General features: G+C 33.9%; 1 protein-coding gene across 2 annotated transcripts in view; it reads left to right on the forward strand.

The window, feature by feature from the left end:
* The window catches only part of CLEC16A (C-type lectin domain containing 16A), a 220,957-nt gene that overhangs the window by 96,943 nt on the left and 105,561 nt on the right, over positions 1 to 18,453 (forward strand). For both annotated transcript variants that reach the window (XM_044659037.1, XM_044659040.1), the window contains exon 18: positions 9,269 to 9,389. In XM_044659037.1, the coding sequence (XP_044514972.1) occupies positions 9,269 to 9,389 (121 nt within the window). The remainder of the gene's footprint in view (positions 1 to 9,268; positions 9,390 to 18,453) is intronic.

An 18,453-nucleotide genomic window follows, 5' to 3' on the forward strand; every position in this document is an offset into this window, starting at 1 on the left:
CAGCTTTGCAGGGTAAGTTGTTCTTGGTTATAAGCCAATATCTTTTGTCTTTTGGAATATTGTATCACCAGATCTGGTTGATCTTATCTGTTGGATCTTGGTACTTGAATTGCTTCTTTCTGGATGCTTGCAGTATTTTTCTTTTGTTGTGGGAACTTGGGATTTTGGCTATGATATTTCTGGAACTATGTCTTTAGGGGCTTCCTTCGGGAGATTAACAGTGGATTTTATCTTTACTGCTCACTCTTGTTCTAATGTTTCTTGCTATCTGATGGAGTCATTAATTTCTCTTTTATCTATTCTAATTTTCAGGGAATTCATTAATTGGATAAGGCTTTCTACTTTCTGTTATTCTAAACTATTCTTCCAATTCTTAGCTTTTATTTCATTTTTTAAAATTCCCTCATTTCCTCCTTTTGAGTTTCTGTTTTCAGGTCTTAGCAATTTCTAGGTTGGATTTTGGCCTCTTTGGATCTTCAGTAATATTTTATAATGGTAGGAGGGTTGTTGTTTTTTTCAGGTTTTAAATTAGTACAACTGTTTTTGCAAAACAAATTTGGAATTATGCAAATAAAGAGGTAAAAATATCCATAACCTTTGACTCAGAGATTCTGCTACTAGCCATATACCCCAAGGAAACTAGTTATTTTAATGCTTAATAAGTTAATTTTTAAGCGTTTGTTATCTTTCCCTCCCACTCCAGTCTTAATTCCTGAACTAGGGCTTTGTGCAAGGCTCAGGCTTCCCTCTGTATTTTTGAAGTGGTGGTTGACTATTTGGTCTTCCCTAGAAGACCTTCCCCTGAATTTCCCTGCTGATTGACCTCTACTTCCAAAGAGTTATGCCCTTTTGAATCTTTGAAGGTCAGAGCAATGAATTTCTAGAGCTCTTTATGATAGTTCAGGACAGCATGCTAGGAATCTTCAAATTCAGGGGTGTCTTTTCTAAGCACTGCTGCCCGACATTGGTTGCTTCAGCTCCTGGTCCTCTGTGAGTTCCTGATAGCACTAAGGTATTGCCTCCAGCATCAGAGACTTTCAGGCTTCATTCTTACCTAGAACCATACTTTGAGATTACCATTTTATTTTTTTTAAACATTTATTAATATTCATTTTTAACATGGTTACATGATTCATGCTCCTACTTTCCCCTTCGCCCCCCATTTTCCCCTCACCCATGGCCGATGCATATTTCCACTGGTTTTAACATGTGTCATTGATCAAGACCTATTTCCAAATTGTTGGTAGTTGCATTGGTGTGGTAGTTTCGAGTCTACATCCCCAATCATGTCCACCTCCACCCATGAGTTCAAGCCGTTGATTACCATTTTATTTTAACAGTGACTTTACTAATAGCCCTCTTTGTCATTGCCTATGGGCTTCTGATAGGTTTTTTTTGTGCAGTTCCAAGGTGGAAGAAATGATTTACTGGAGTTTATCATTAACTTTCTTCATCATTATTCAACCTGTTGTGATTTTTAGTTTTTCCTATATTAGATGTGAAGCAGCTGATCTACCTGCCTCTATTTGGGTACCATCCAAATTCCACTTCAGATTTGTACAAAAAGCCAACCAGAAGCCCAGAGTCAATAAGAAAATGAATTGCTAGTAAAGTTAGTGTTGGCCCAGAGAAATAAAATGGTGATCTCAGAGTATTATGTGGGGGATAAATGTACCCTGAAGGGTTCTGGGTGTGTCTAGAGGACAGGAAGTAGGAGATTGTAGCTAATGTTTCAAGATTGTTATTTCTTCAAGTAAATAAGCACTTATTAAGTGCCTACTGTGTGCTAGCCACTCTGCCAAGCCCTACAAAGTAAAGCAAAAATAGTCCTTATTCTCAACAAGCTTACATACTTTTTTTTTCTTTTTTAAAAAATTTTGAATTCCAAATTCCCTCCCTCCCACTGAGAAGGCAAACAATATGATATCATTTATCCATATGAAGTAACGCAAAACATATTAGCCATGTTGGGAAAAAAATCAAGAAAAATAAAAAAAGTGTGCTTCAATCTGTCCTCAGAATTCATCGGTTCTCTGGAAGTGGATGGCACTTTTTATCATGAATCCTCCAGAATCGTTGTGGATTGTTGTTTTGATCAGAGGAGCTAAGACTTTCACAGTTGATCATCATCACAGTGCTAATGGACTGTTTAGAAAAGTTCCATTTTATTGTTTAAATAACAAAATTAAATTACTAGTATATTTCTATAATATTCCTCATTCTTTTTACTTTTCCAAAGTTTTTTAAAATATAGCAAACATTCCTAGTAAGCTAAAGTCTCCTTGTAAATGTCAAGGATTTCTTGGAATGATATGCTTTGAGTGAGAGTAAAAAGGGAGTATATGTGTTTAGTATTTGATATGGACTTTTAAAAATTTTTTGCTTGAATTGGGGAGGGGTAATATTCAAAGGATATTTCAGATGTTTGTCAAAAACTATTGAAATCTACTTATATTTACTTAGAATTGCTATAACTTTTAGGAAGTGAGCTACTTTAAAGGTCAAAAGAATTTTAAAAGCTTTTCTCAATAAAGAATAACTTTTTTATGTCTACATTTTCTCCATATTTCTCTGATACGGAAAATATCACTGGTAATTTCAGAATTACAATATTTTAAAAGGATATGCTTTATTTAGAATAATTTTACTACTACTGAGATCTGATTATGACATTTTACCAATCTCAAGCTGGATGCTTGAGCTGTATCCTTATTCATGCCACATTATGTTTAAACTCTGGGTAGTAAGTATATCTAATGTATGCCCTTTGTGTGGTTTATTTGGGAGGTAATATGGTAGAGTCTTGGTAGAGGGGAAAATATGATGAATTTGGCATTAGAGGACATGCATGTGCATTCTAGTTCTACTACTTCTTGAAATGTTCTTGGGAACATCACTGAACCTCTCTAGGCTCTTAATTTCATTATCTTTACAATGAAAAAGTTATACTAGGTAGGTAGCCTTAAAATTCCCTAGCAACTGTAAATCTATGATAATGTAATTCCTAAATGGAAAAGAAACATTGGTTGGAGCTACCTGACTTCTTAATTTCATCTTTCTACTAACAATGAAACGTAAGCTCCTTGGAGGGAAGGACTATGTTTTTGTTTGTTTTGTATTCACAGTGCCTAGCACATAGTTGACACTTAATTAATACATGTTGATTGGTTGATTCGTGTTATTTGAAATTTAAGGCAAGGAAGAATAGGATTCTATATATAAGACAATATCTTTCTTTCCTTTTCAGTATAAAAATAACTTTTTAACATTTTAAAATTTTTGTTAATTACAAAAAAAATCCACCTTGTTTCCCTCTTCCCTCTCCCCCACCTCCATTGAAAAAGATAAACAAATGCCTTTGTAACAAATATTTATAATCAAGCAAAACAAATTCCTTTATTAACCGTGCCAAAAAATATGTCTCAGTCTATACTTTGAGCCTATCCTCTCTTTTAGGAGGTAGGTAGCATGTTTCATCATGAGTTCTTTAGAATCATAGTTGATCATTTCATTGCTCAGATTTCTTAAGTGTTTCAAAGTTGTTTCTCTTCAGATTTTGTTGTATAAATTGTTATTGTGTAAATCATTCTTTTGAGTCTGCTCATTTCAGTCTTCATCATTTCTTACAATTCTTCTCAGGTTTCTCTAAAACTGCTCCTTTCATCATTTCCTTCTACTACACTATAGAATACTAGTATTCTATCATATTCATGTACCATAATTTGTTCAGTCATTCCCCAATTAATGTAAATTCTCCTTATTTTCCAGTTCTTGACCACCACAAAAAGGGTTAATATAAATATATTTATACATGTAAATCCTTTTCTTCTTTCTTTTATTACTTCAGGGTGTCGATCCCATTGTAGTGAATGGATATGCACAATTTATTAACATTTGGGAAATAGTTCCAAATTGTTATCTATAATAGCTGGCCCAATTCAGAGTTCTACCATTGATATATTAACATGCATGTTTTCTCTAAACCCTTCTCTCTCTTGACAGTTTCATTAGCAAATCAAATCTTAAAACATTTTCTATCTTTCCTCGGGTAGTCTTAAAAGTAAGATTATGAATATCTTTAACATATTTTTACTTTTTCTATATTTTTTTCTCTTCAAAGAGATAGTAAGTAGCTCATCTTGGATTGAGGCAGACTTGACTTCAAGTCATGCTTCTATAATGTGAGGGGTGAAAAAGGGTTTTGGTTGGGTGAATATTAAAAGTTTTGGTCACCAGAGAATTGAATAATTATCAATCCCCAATTAAAGAATAACTTCAAGTCAAAATGACTTTTATGGAAGTTTATTTGCAAATGAGAAGAAGAAGAGAAAATAAGAAAATGAGAGAGAGAATAGGACAGGATAAGTAACCTAACACACTAAGTAATTTGCTCCAGGCCCCCTTGTTCAACCCAGGCAGATCTAATTAGCCCTCAGTCAAAGGGAGCTCAGCCTGAAGCCCAAGGCCATATGGCCCCAGAGGACTGGAGATGAATGAAGCAGGAGCTTCAATTACAGAATCTCTTTTGAAAGAGCAGTTCCTTTAGAGAAGTTCAGGAAGATTTAGCCTTTACATTCACCACGTGTAATTCTAAGGGAAAGATTTAAGAACAGTCTCACCAAAGTCTCAGGGTCCCAGGTCCAGTGTTCCCCTAGGTCCAAGTCACAAACCAGAAGAGCTCCTTCAGATCCAAGACACAAACAAGAAGAGTGGAGTTGAACTCACTGAACTCTCTTTTAAAGGGGCTTCTTTTGCGTCACTTTCTATGCCTTCCTCCTAGTTTACCTGTCCAATCACAACAGATGCTTTTCTTAGGATTGCCCAGGAGGCAATCAGTAAATTCTGATTCATCACTCACTCTAGCACATGTAGGTCACAGGCCTCTTAACTTGTGAGTTAAGTAGAGTTGCTTACACTTTTGGCGATTAAATTTGAGAATGGGCAAGGTAGATTTAATCTCATTATCACACAATTATATTAACTGTGTGACCCTGGACAAGTCACTTAAACTCTTTGTGCTCTAGGCAAATATGTAAGAATATAAGATCTGACCATCATTGTTTGAAATTGCCTGACCATTTGGAATCCTAACTTTTATGTTGGAAGAGAAGGGAATCAAAAACATCAGAATTTGTGCAGACCTTGAATTTTTTTGTGTGTGTGAGTTTAAGGGGAAAAGACATAAGAATTTGCCTTTGGCCATCATGATGGAGCTGCTAGGTACATAGACAGACTGCAAAGGCATATGTTGATAATGTGTATTGCTCATGCAGAATTTAATCAACATTGATTAGACTTGCTTTCTTAGAAATGTAATACTCTACTTTTATCATATATACTGTTTAATATTCATAGTGCCTATTAGATGCAGCAATATCATTGCTGAGTCTTTTTTCAAAGAAGATAAGGGAAAAGGAAAAGAGCTTATATGTTACAAAATATTTATAGCAGCTCTGTTGTGGCAAAGATCTAGAAATTGATGGAATGTCCATCATTTGTGGTATGTGATTGTAATGGAATACTACTGCACCATAAGAAACAATGAGCAGATTAATTTTTTTTTAAACTGGAAGGAATTACATGAGATAATGAAGAACGAAACAAGTAAAACCAAGAGAACATTATAAACAGCTACAGATTTTAATATTTGAAGAATAACTTGCAAATGTTCACCTCCAGAAAATGAACTAAGAAATGGAAACATGAAAGATATAATCTTTGTTTTGCCAGATGTTACCTTCATGGTGTGGGGAGGGTAAGGAGGGGTTCAATTAAAAATATATATATTCATTGTGCCTGGTATCCTTATGCTTGATACTTTGTTTTAAGGATTTACATAGGAAACAGGAAATGTAATGGGAGCTTTTATTTTTTTTAATATTCCTGGAAATATTTCCCATTTGTTGTTCATAGTGAAAACAGATGTTTTACCAAAAAGACCTGTATTTTGAGCCAAATTCTGCACACATTTTGTATCTTGGGTTTCACTTTTTAAAGAAATAGATTGTAACAAGACATACAGGATTCTATTTTCACATGTCCAGATCAGGATCATAATTTTTTTTTTTGCTTAAGTATGTCCTTTTATAGTGTTGACATAAAAATGAGGCTTCTGCTTAATGACAATTTGGTAGGGTTTTTCCTATATTATATACATAAGCAGAACTTTTTTTTTGACTGCTTAAACTGAAATAACTTGTCGGGGGCCACCCACTTCTTGTACTTTGTAGCAAACTAAAGCAACTCTGTCAAGAGCAGTCTTTGCTTAGTATAAATGTATAGGGTTCATTAGAACCTTGGGTAAATGACAGTCATTTGATGGGATTATATTATTTTTCTGTTTCTTATACATCTTTATGTAGGTGATTTAACTTCAAACCTTTTTATTAAAAATAAAAGCAATAGTATTACTTAAGTCTTTAATTAGAAGAGCTGAATGCATGAACTGGACCTGTTTAAGCTCCCTGATCCTTTATTTAGGAAGTTAGACAATGGAAGTTCATCTTTCTGCAAACAAAAATAAAGACTTTGGGGAACAATACTTTCCTATCTAACATAGTGTGTAGAAAGAGCATTGGACTTAAAATTTGATTTCAAGTGCCAGCTTCCCTACTTCCTAGCCCTGTGCCATTTAATCTCCTTAAGCCTTGATTTTGTCTACTAATTAGAGATAATATTTGTGCTATACACCTTATAGGTGGGGTTATGAAGAAAGTGCCATTATATAGATATTTAAGTGAAAACCTTTATCATTCATAGTGTTAGAACTAGAAGAGATTTTTAAGCCCTCTTGACTAAATTCCTATTTTAGAGATGATGAAATAAGAGTCTACAGTCTACACAATTGATTATAGTTGTGGTACTATTCATCTGAACTTAAAAATCTGTGACTCCAGAAGTATAGTGAAATAGGTTATAGTATTCCCATATTCTTACTCTTGATAAACTTCTTACACAAGAACAGGGGCAAAGGATTAGTGAACCCATTTATTTTTACTGTGTATTGGTTCTAAGGAAGAAGAGCAGTAAGGGCTAGGCAATGGGGGTTAAATAACTTGCCAAGGGCCACACAGCTAGGAAGTGTCTGAGGCCAGATTTGAACCTAGAACCTCTTCTCTCCAGGTCTGGCTTTCAATCCACAGAGCCACCCAGCTGTCCCTGAACCCACTGATTTTTAGTATTGGAAAAGTGATACCTGCACGAACACATGACCATTAACTACTAGGCACTCTGATGTCTATTTGAAAAAAATGTTTATTTCTTTTCATGTGAAAAAAGAGGAGCCTCAGTTTGAGCAGTATTTTTTGTGAGGAAGTAAAGAACAGCTTCACTGATCTTGAAGGAATTTAAATGTATTTTTCCTTTTGAAATGGTTTTTTGAAATTTGAAAATGTTTGTTGGCAATAGAAGGTTTAAATAAGGTAGAATTTAGAGTGTACTCTTTTCTTTTTTTTTGGTAAGGATAGCAAAAAGAGTCTAAGAAACCTTTGACTTACATGAAAATTAATTATTCATAGTCAGCTTATATTTACTACTTGCCTAAATTGTAGATAGCAGATTATTTACTGCTTTTCCTTTGGTCTTACTGCCTTCCTTCCTGAGGCTGAATGGCTACTTGTCAAATGTGATGGGGATTCCTTTCAGGTATAGGTTGAACTAGATGACTTCTGAGTTCCTTTCAGATGCAGATTCTGTGACTCTAGTTGCCTATTTTGATGCTGTACTAGACAATTGATTAGAAAATGTAAAAGAAGAGTAATTTGAAAATATTTAGCACTCTAAAGGAGAAGTTATTAGGTAGACATAGTTTAAAAATCCTTCCAAAATTACCAATTTTTTTTTTTAATCCTCACTTTCTCTTACTTCAGTCTTGCCATGTATTAACTCTGGACAATTGAAAACAAATAGAAGTGAAGTACTCAAGTTGAAGAATGAGTCATTTATTTTTAGGTATAGCTAATTTCAGATTTTGTTTTACTTGACTATTTCTGTTTTTTCTATTATATTTTGACTGATGACTTCAGTTCCTTACTTCATCATAGTTATCCCAGGTATTCCTCTCTTTCCCAGAGAACCAGCCCCATACAACAAATAATTATTTTTAAAGAATAAAAAAAATCAGCACATATCATCAATGCACTGTAAAAGTCCAAAAACATGCAATGCGTGATACCTTTCCCACTTGGACAAAGGGGTTGATCTCATATTTCTTCATTTGAGTTCTGCTTGATTTTTATAATTTTGATAAATTCACTCAATTTTTGCAATTATTTTTTCCATTTACATTGTGGTTACTGTATATATTGTTTTCTTGGCTCTGCATACTTTACTCTGCATTAGTTCATGGAGATTTTCCCTGCTCTCTATTTAACACATACAACATATTAATATTCCATGTTCTATAATTCATGTATTCAGAATTCAGGAACCACAATTTGATAATCATTCCCCAGTTAATAGGCATCTACTTCATTTCCTATGCTTTGCTATCCCAAAAAATGCTGCCATAAGAAAATGTATGTTGTATTTGTTAAGATTTTTTTGCTTTTTTTATTTTTTCCAGTGGTTGGGGGGAGGGGAAGAGAATTGATTTTTGTTCATTGGAAAAATAAGATATATCTATATTTTTTAAATATAGCTGAGAGTACTTTGTCCATTTCTAGCACAGATCCTGGCCCAGAGTAGGTATTTAACTGATTGAGTAATTACTCTTGCCATGAAAACCCTGTTTATCCAGGCATAACCTATGCCAGAAGAGTGAAACTAAAAGATGGGGGAGGAGTATATATGTGTGTCTATATAGATGTGTGTGTGTGTGTGTGTGTGTGTATTTTATCAAGATTGTGTGAACATTGATCCTGAATACAGAGTCTAGCCCTACCACATCAGCATGAGTGTCATCATGAGCATCTGCATCAACATGTAATGTCGCTGTGGAAGGAGGAGCTAGTGGGGTTTAAAAGGCAAGTGTGGAAAGGAGAAGAGGGGTCTTTTACTTGCACTTTTGAATAGACTGACTCCCTGGGCTGACCCTTGGCAAAAAATCTGGGACCTGATCTTACCTTAAATTAGTAAGGCTGAAATCTCTCTCGCCTCTCTCTCTCTCTCTCTTTGTTAATAAATGCTTATAACTCTGGTGTTGGACCTCCAGACCACCTTTTTTTTATTACAAGTTGCCATAACATTTACATCTTTTTGCATGATTTTTGATAAAGAGTCTTAGATGCTACCACAATTTTACTGTTTTATTTTAAACATATTTCTTTAGGCAATTCGAGTTTTCTTCATGTACCGCTCACTGTCACTACAACTTCGAGATGAACCAGAGACTCAGTTACCACTGACAAGAGAAGAAGACCTGATAAAAACAGATGATGTCCTGGATCTGAGTAAGTAGCCCTTCATTAATAGTGACTGTGGAGAAGCTAACTATATGCTTTATGGGTGGTGTGTGTGTGTATATATATAAACATTTGACCTTTGTCTTGATATATAGTCCTTTTAGTAACTATGCTAATCTGTGTGATGTCTATCTTAATTAGAAGAAAATACCCTGGATTTTTCTCTACTTTGAGGTTAGATTGTGTATGGCTTCTTTTAATTTTTAACCTCTTTGAATATCTTTTTTTTTTTTAAACCTTCTATCTAGTATCAGTTCTAAGATAGAAAAGTGGCAACAAAGTTAAGTGACTCACCTAGGGTGAATCAGCTAGGAAGTATCTAAGGTTTGAATCTAAATCCTCCCAACTCCAGGCCTGGCATTCTATCCACTGTGCTACCTAGCTGTCACTTTTGCTGAACATTTCAGTAGGTTTTTTCTTTTCTGTATCTACAGAATAGAACATCAACTAATTATGGCAGATAGTTTTTCCTGTCTCTACTTTTAATTTCAACTTTTTAACTATATTTATTTTCTTTGCTTACCTCTAATCTTTTTTCCATTTTACCCTTTCTTAGAATCTTAGACAAACAGTTTAGCTCTAACATCTATGCTACCAGTCTCATTTTCTCTGCCTTTGCCCTTTTACTGTTTTGAGCTCTGATAAATGACAATATGGGTTTCTTCAAGGACTTTAGAATGTATGGTTTGATTATGATGAAGCAAAAAAGTTTTTCTTGAGTGGGCATAGTGAACGTTTCTATCAATGAAGTGAAAATTAAATGTCAGAAAACATGCCGGCAATGGTACTTTTTTATCCTCTGCCTTTATGGATAACCAACTGAAATAAAAGCTTAAAGTATTTTACATACCAATTTTAATTAGCTGTCTAGGTGGGATCATTTCATTGAGCTTTTTGAAGTATTCTCCCATTAATAAATTAATGACTTTCTATACCTGTCTTGATTTCACATCAAATATATATATGCACATATGTGTTCATGTTATATATCATAGATTAAAGTCTAGAAAATAAGCAGATAGTTATGGATCATTAAAAACTGAAAATACATACCTTTCAAGCTAAAAAAATACTAAAACTGTTCCAGTTAATTTTTTAAAAGAAGGCACTAAATAAACATTTTTTATAATTGAAAGTTAGTGCTAGAGTACTTATTGTGGATCATACTTTTATCATTTGTAAAAATTTAGAAACATTCTTATAAGGAAGGGCATTCAGAAGATGATTTTTCATAAAGGTGGTTAATTTGAAAGAATTATATCTGATTCTGACAGATTTTCTTCAAACAGTAATTAACATACCATTTGTTACTTTTAGTTTTTTCTTTATTTTAATAACATATTTACACATAAGTTTTCCAAAGTTATATGATTCATGTTGTCTCCTCTCCCTTCTTCCCTTCTTCCCTCCCTCCTTCTGAAGTTGAAAAACAATTCAATCTGGGTTGTTGTACATGTATTATCATTTCTTATTTTTAGAAAGAAGGAAAAAAATGCACTGTTTTTCATGAAATTTTTGTGTTTAATATTATGACAATATTGGTATTTATTTAATAAATTAAGTACCTGCTGTTCCTGGAGACACAAGAAGAGACAACCCCTGCCTTCAAGGAGTTCACAATGTAATGTGCTCCAGGAACTCACAATATTGTGGGGGAGCAACAAACAAACAAACAAAATAAATGTACAAACAAACTATATACAGGAAAAATATTAAATAATTTACAGAAGAAAGGCATAGAATTAAGAGGAGTTAGGAAGGGCTTCTTGTAGACCATAGGGTTTTAGTTGGGACTTATAGAAAGTTAGAGAATCCAGTAGACAGAGATGAGGTGAGAACATATCCCAGGGATGGGGATGAACCATATAAAATTACTAGAGCTGAGAGCTGGAATATCATGTTCAAAGAATCACAAGAAGGCCAGCCAGTCATTGGATTAAAGTATAATTTATTAAACATGGTATAAAAGTGTGTTTGTAATAGACTGTACTAGGCATTTTAAAAGAAACATTAAGATGGATGTTAATAAAAAACAATCAAAATTCTGTTATTAGGGAAGAAATTGGCTCTATATCCTAAGAGACAAAATTTCAAAGGATCAGAATTTTAGAACTGGGGTTTGGGGGTGAGTGGGAGGGAAAGCCTTAGTTTAATAAGTCATTTCATTTTATATCTAGTGAAACTGAAACCCATGTCTGTTCCTTCTCAGTTAAAGAAATAAAGAATATTTTGATCTAGGGAGGAAATGCCTACTTTTGTTGTTGTTAGGGGAATGGGAAGCAATATGGCAATAATCATGGCCTCCAATTCTTTAAATAAATTCATTAAAATGTTAATTCCTTCATCTGTAAGAAAGTCAACTTTGACCAGGTTGGGCCAAATCAGGTCCAACCTGAATGAGGCAATTCTTCCAAACTGTATGAAAGTTTGTTAGAGCAATAAAAGCAAATCTAGGGCTGTGGCCAGATTCAGAGATGCCAGGAGAGAAGCTTTGTTTGGTATTATGTTCTTCTCAAATGATTCTTTGGAGCAGTTTTTTGAACTTCAGACTCAATAGTTTGAAAGTGAGAAGTAGAAAAAGACTTCTCTTGATGACCATAATGTAAATAAAATTTCTGATTCCTTAGCTTTGAATACAATTTCCGGTAAAATTGGAAATTTTTTAAATGCCATCCCTTTGTATGCCTTTTCCTTCTCCCTAGTTTCTTCCTACATTTTTGAGCTTCATAGTAATATTGATACTGAAAGTTGTATAGGAGCACAGACTAGAAGAATCCATATGCTAGAATTAAATTAATAATTTTTGTTAAAATCCTTGCTTGATTTTCCATAGAGAGGTGATACTACCACTTTATGCAGTTTCCGTTTTTTCTAGTAGGATGAATGAATTATTGATAGGATATCTGTTGACTTTTATCTTGTCTCTTTCATGATCAATTGCAAACATTTATAAAGCAGCTGGCCAAGTATTAGGGGTACCATCTATGAATGTGGAACTCTGAAACTAATTTGATTACCTAAGATTCAAACCCATGCCATCACTTTCATTGGTACCATATTATAACTAACTGAACAAATCAGTCATAGATATTTGAAAAAATTGCAAGTCTAACAAATGTTCCTTAATTTGGAATTTAAATCACTATGAGTATGGTCACTGAAAGGACCATAAGAGCATATTCTTCATAGAATCATAGAACTGGAAGGGAACTCAAGCCACCAACTCAAGCTGTCTCATTTAATAGTTGAGAAACTTAGCTTAGGCAGATCAGACAGCGAGTAGGGTGGTACAATTTCAGTACCACTGACGACTACAAGCTACAAATTGTTTTGTTGTCATCCCCCCCCAGCCAAAAAAACCCCCAAACAACCTAAGACAATGCTAAATTGCTAATTGATGACAGAATTGGAAAAATTAGTATCTTCTTTGTTCTAATTCCTAGTCATTATCATTCTTTATTTCAAAGTTTATTAGGTTTAGCATACTGTATTTATAGATCTGGATACCTGATTCTTGGTAAACTAGAGTTTTTGTCAAAGGATTGCTCTTAGTTTTATATTAACCTGAAATTGTACTGCCTCCTGCCAGTCAGTTTCAGCAACTTTAATCATATACTTTGGTCCCTGTGTAAGTGACCTTTTCCATAACATTTGTTTGTTTCAGGCTATCCAATGTTTATTGTCATGGACCCATCTGTCACTATACAAAAATTCTTTCCATACAGTTGATTCAGTACTTTTTCATTTTTTCTATAATTGACCTTGTTTTTTTTAAAAAACTCAACATTTTCCATTATGAACAAAGAAGTAATATGAAAGACTGAAAAATTAGCTATACTAATTAATATACTAAATAGTATAATCATCATAATACTTTGTAATAACAAATAGTGGGGTTTAATATATTATTTTATTTTCATCTATTCCATTAGTTGATTTAAGTATATTCTAATACAAGTGGTTTGGTGGGGGCGGGGTGAGAAATTTTGATGGAGTAGATAGATAATTGATTAATAAAAGGTGCAAGTCAAAGAGTTCATCCAACTACATTATGAATGAAATGATAATATTAAACTTAGAAAATGAAGGTGAAAGTAAGCCAAGTCCAAATAAAATGGATCTTTTGAGCATTCAAGTTCAAATACTTAGAGACAGAGCTTTGAGAGTTGCTTGAGCAATAGAATATAGAAATAGGAGAATGAGCTGACTTAGTTAAAATGAAATTTGAGAGGCAAGTGTATATGTGGCATTTGAAAAGCGAGTGCATGTGGCCATTGTGGCTTTTGTGGGTAATATTTTCCCCATTTTGTTGTTTTCTCTTGAAAGAGAATGCAATTCAGATTTGATCGGTTTATTTTAAAATATATTCATATGGGAAAACAGCATTAAAACAAGAAGTATAACAGCCACTTTAATTATTCATAAACACTTAAGGTGATTTCATTAACATGAAATTGGCCTTTTTAAGTGTTAAAGCTTTAGTGGTTTGAGATAGCTGTAATGGCCAAACTTTTTAACAAGGCATAAATATCACTAAAATGAATTCTTACACAGACTATGTATTTTGTTTTTATTGTTCCATTCACAAATTCTTCTAACTATGAATATTGGTCACATTTTCTATAGCATTTGAAATAAGAAGTTAATTTTTTTTTGTTTTGGTCAAATGAAATATTATACAAAGATTTTTAAAATACACACAGACTATAGATTAAATTTTAGTTTTTGTAAATTAGTCACTTCAGTCTTATTTTTTTACATTATTAATGTCCTACTGCAAGTTCTTTTATCTCCCTTCTTGCAACTAGAGCTATATGCTGTACTAATCAGAAAGAGGATCATGTTTGAATTAAACTGCCAATTCTCCAATGGGATGATAACGTGAAATTAACATCATTTCCCCTCTCTCTATGAATTACATTTCTTCTCTGAGTGTTTGATGAATAATACTGCTGGCCCTTTTTCAGAAATGAAATAGATATATGGAGAAATGAAATTTGTGTCTTATAAACTGACTGGAAATGTGATTATAATACAGTTGTCAGTTTTGTTCAAGTGGATTTTCTTAAAGTAAATCAAATTGTAGTATTAGTTTGTACTTTTAAAACAGGATGATGTAGTTGTTTCCTGCATATTGATTATTTGATTGGTACCTGTCTGCTATAATGTTTTTTCAGTAATGTTCATTGATGTGGTTTAATGTATATTCCTGTAATCTTTCCCAGTTTTTATAAACTTAAAAATCATAGAAGTACTTTAGTGTTATGTTCTACTGAAATTATATGATCACTTAATAAATTATCTCCTTTTTAAATACTTGAGTAAAACTAGAACAGTTCTCTGGAAAAAGACAAAAACTGTTTCTCTAACAGACTTTCTCTGTAGAGTCTGTCTGGGGAACTTATAAAAAACGATTTGGAAAAAGAGTATGCTAAGCTTTACCTTTTAAAGTTATGTTTACTATCTGTCAAAGGCCATGTGCTAATCTTCCCTAAAAATGGGGCTACTGACTTTATATCTGTTCAGTTTCTATTGGTCTTAGTTGTTTAAAAAATTTACTCAGGTAGAAGTTATTTCTAATAATAATCATTTTACTCTGTTCTTGTCATTCATTGATTTCTGAGTTTATAGGTCAATGCAACTTTTTTCTTTTTCATGGTATGTAATTTATATCTTATCTACCTTTAAGTTTTATGTGGGCACTTTAACCATATCAAATTTTTTAATTTTCTTTGAATTGGTGTTTCCACCAAAAGACCGATTTTTTTTAGGTGTTTTCTGTTAATCATTACCTTCCCCTCCCACCTTACTCCCACCTCTCTTCCCAGTTTTGTTCATCTTTAAAAAATGGCTATATGTTCCAAACTTGGAGCACATTAAAGCCCAAGTTGTCATTTCCACTGTGGTTTGAGTAGAAATAAGAAAGGAAATCTGGTTTACAAATCTGCCCTTCAATATCACAATACATCTGAGGAATTGGCCTCAAACTATCTACACCTAACAAATGTATTTTACAAGGTTTTTTAACTGTCTTTAGTTGGACTAAAGTTGTATGGCTTTTGTTCCTAGCAACATCTTAGAAACTTCAGTTGGTTTTTCCTTAGTAGGCGGTTTTTAAGATGTCTGTAGTAGCAAAAATTATAAAATTTACTTCTTTCATTCTACATCTTCCTGAAAGCTATGTAGAGGATTAAAAAGCTGCATCTCATTTAATAGCCTCCTAGCCATCATTATCAGCAGATATTTAGGAGGTCACAAATACTATGTATTAGGGATTTTTAAGATTACCTGAGAGTTCATAAGCAGTTGTTATTTTAAAGCTTTAATAATTTAGAAAGAGAGGCAGTTAAGGAGAGTAGTAGGGAAGTATGCTTCCTGGACTGAGTTAGAAAGTTCTACGCATGAGAACTGCTATTCTTCTGACTCGAGACCTTTACTAAAGGTCATGTTGTCTGTCAGTTCAGACTTTTTAAGAGATTTGTTTTGGGTGTTTTGTGGTTGATCAGATATCAGGCCAAGAAACAAATCCTCCCCTCTTAGAGGATTTCAAGATAACTGAATTCTGTGCTATGTGACTTGTCTATAACATTGTTAGAGTCTATAGTGAGGTGACACCATAAGAGAGAGGGGTTGAAGTGAATGTGCTCCCATTGGGAAAGATGTTGGGGGGAGTACCTTGTGAATGGAAACTGTAGGAAGAACATAATGTAGAAAATGAGTTAAACTGTGGTGCATCTTAGAATCAGATACATATGTATGCAGTAAGCCTTTATGTTCTTGATTTCCCCTATCATATCACCTTCTCCAGTATCTTCTCTTTCCCAAAAGAAATAAAAAGCCTACAGAAAACCTCGTGTTATCTTTGAGAAGCAAGCCTGAGCAAGAGTAAAAAACCAGTGACCTGAGCTGAACATAGGCTGCTGTCACTTGTGGTTGTGCCACCTCTTTGGGCTTCAGTTTTCTAATCTGAAAAATGAGGATCTAACAGCAAACATTTATTAAGTCCCTGCTGTTGCCGTGATAGGATCTAGATTCTAAAATTTCTTCTAGGTCTTAAACTGTAAGAAAACAGGCACCTATCTTACTATTTTAAAACTACAAGAAAATGTTGTGCTTCCAGGGCTAAAAACTTCAAGCACATCTAAACACAGGCATTAGATTAACACCAGTCATGGAACTACTTTTTTTATCATTCAGGTCTCATCAGACAGGAGTGCTTTTCAATTCAGTTCTTCTTATAGGATTATTAATTTTATAATTATAAGCAGAAATTCCTTGCCTTAAAATTGAGTTCGGAAAGAGTTTTTCACATTTTGATCAGTTTTGGATACAGTGTTTCTAAATAGAGTCTAAATCCTTCTAAAATAGACATTACTTCTTTCCCATATCTTCCCCCTAACAAATGCTTTTATAGAAAAGTCTTATCTTCCTAATTGTATTCAGTGTGATACTTAAAGCTATCTTTTCTTTCATCTGTTTTCATTACCCATACCTGACTTTCAGATTTTAAACTATGCTTTGCATTTTTCTAAATACATTTGGGACTTTCCAAAGTTCTTAGGCAGGAAAATATATGTAATTTGAATGACTAGTCTGACCTTTAGACTTTTCTGATGCCCATAAAATTGTTTTCTCTCCTTCTGATTGTTTACACCTTTCATAGCAGTGAAATGGACACAGGTTATAGGACCAGACATCTAGAGCTGGAAGGGACCTTGAATCCTTCGAGTTGGACCCTGGTCTTCTATAGATGAGGAAACTGAGGCCCAGGGAGAGAAGTAACTTGCTCAAGGCCACCCAGGTAGTTGAATATATAATTGCATTTGACAGTTGAACTTAAACTGGAGCAGTTTCTAAAGTTGTGCTTCCTTCCTTAATACTAGTAATCCTCACATCTCAGTTCCTATGTGGAGGGCCAGTGTATGTGTCCTTGTCATCTCTCATGATAGGATGTAAGGTCTTTGTTTCTCAGGCATTTCTCAAACCAGAGTCCCTAGCTATATTCCTTGTGGCTACATGGGACACTTTACTCCTAGAGAACTGAGAGACTGTGGATCTCTTCTCCCAAATTCTTATAAATGTTTCATTTCTTTAGTAGTTGCCTTCCTTCATAGTGACTTTGTATCTTTCAGTGGCATTTTATTTGTATCTATAGCTCCTAAAAAGTATATGGCACCTAGTAGGCATTTAACAATACAAATGATTGATTGTGTGGGTGCAACACAATACAGTCAGCAGTTATAGAGTATATGGATGCTATTAATAGGAGAGGAGCTAGTAATAGAACAGATAACGGAGGCCTGAACAATCTGGCATGATCATTCACTTGCCTAGGCTTTTCCAAATCTTCTCTGTTATCACCCAGCAAATTAGATGGCTCCCATCTTGACTAAGTCTTGAAGGTTATTCCCTGTCTTTGCTTTTTTCCATATTTAGACCAAAGCTAAGCTGCTTTCTTCAACAAGGCTCTTTTCTATGTGAGCTTCAAAATGGAAGTAGAAATTTCTAGTGGTCTCCTAGATTTTGACTTGGTGACATTCCTTGACTTTTCCATGATAAACATTTTCTCTATTCTGGACACAGTATACTTTTAGCCTTTCATAGAAATATTAAAGGGATTGCATGGCATAGTAGAAACAGTACTGGATCGGGCTCAAAGGAAATGGTTTTCTTTCCAAATTTTACCACTTTATTCTGTCTCTCTTACTTAGATTAAGTCTATAATCCCTTTATCTCCTAATCTCTCCTTACCTTTAATGTTTTCCTCCAGTTTCAATTTTTCAATTAACTCTACTTTATTCTGATCTAAAAGCCTTAAGTATCCTTTATAGTAGTTCCCCCAACAGCCTTATGCCATTCATGTTAGGGCTTCTAGCACCCTTCCTAAAATAGGACCAACCAGGGCCCTCTCTGGAAATCATCTTTCAAAGCTTTCCTTCTCAATTATTGTCTCTTCTCAAATGACATTAGTATAGAATAATAGTACATATTACCCAGTTACTTTTCATTACTAGAGACTAGAGATACTCTAAAATTCACAAATGAATTTTGA

The sequence above is a fragment of the Gracilinanus agilis genome, chromosome 1, assembly GCF_016433145.1.
Source record: "Gracilinanus agilis isolate LMUSP501 chromosome 1, AgileGrace, whole genome shotgun sequence".
In the NCBI taxonomy this organism is placed as follows: Eukaryota; Metazoa; Chordata; class Mammalia; order Didelphimorphia; family Didelphidae; genus Gracilinanus; species Gracilinanus agilis.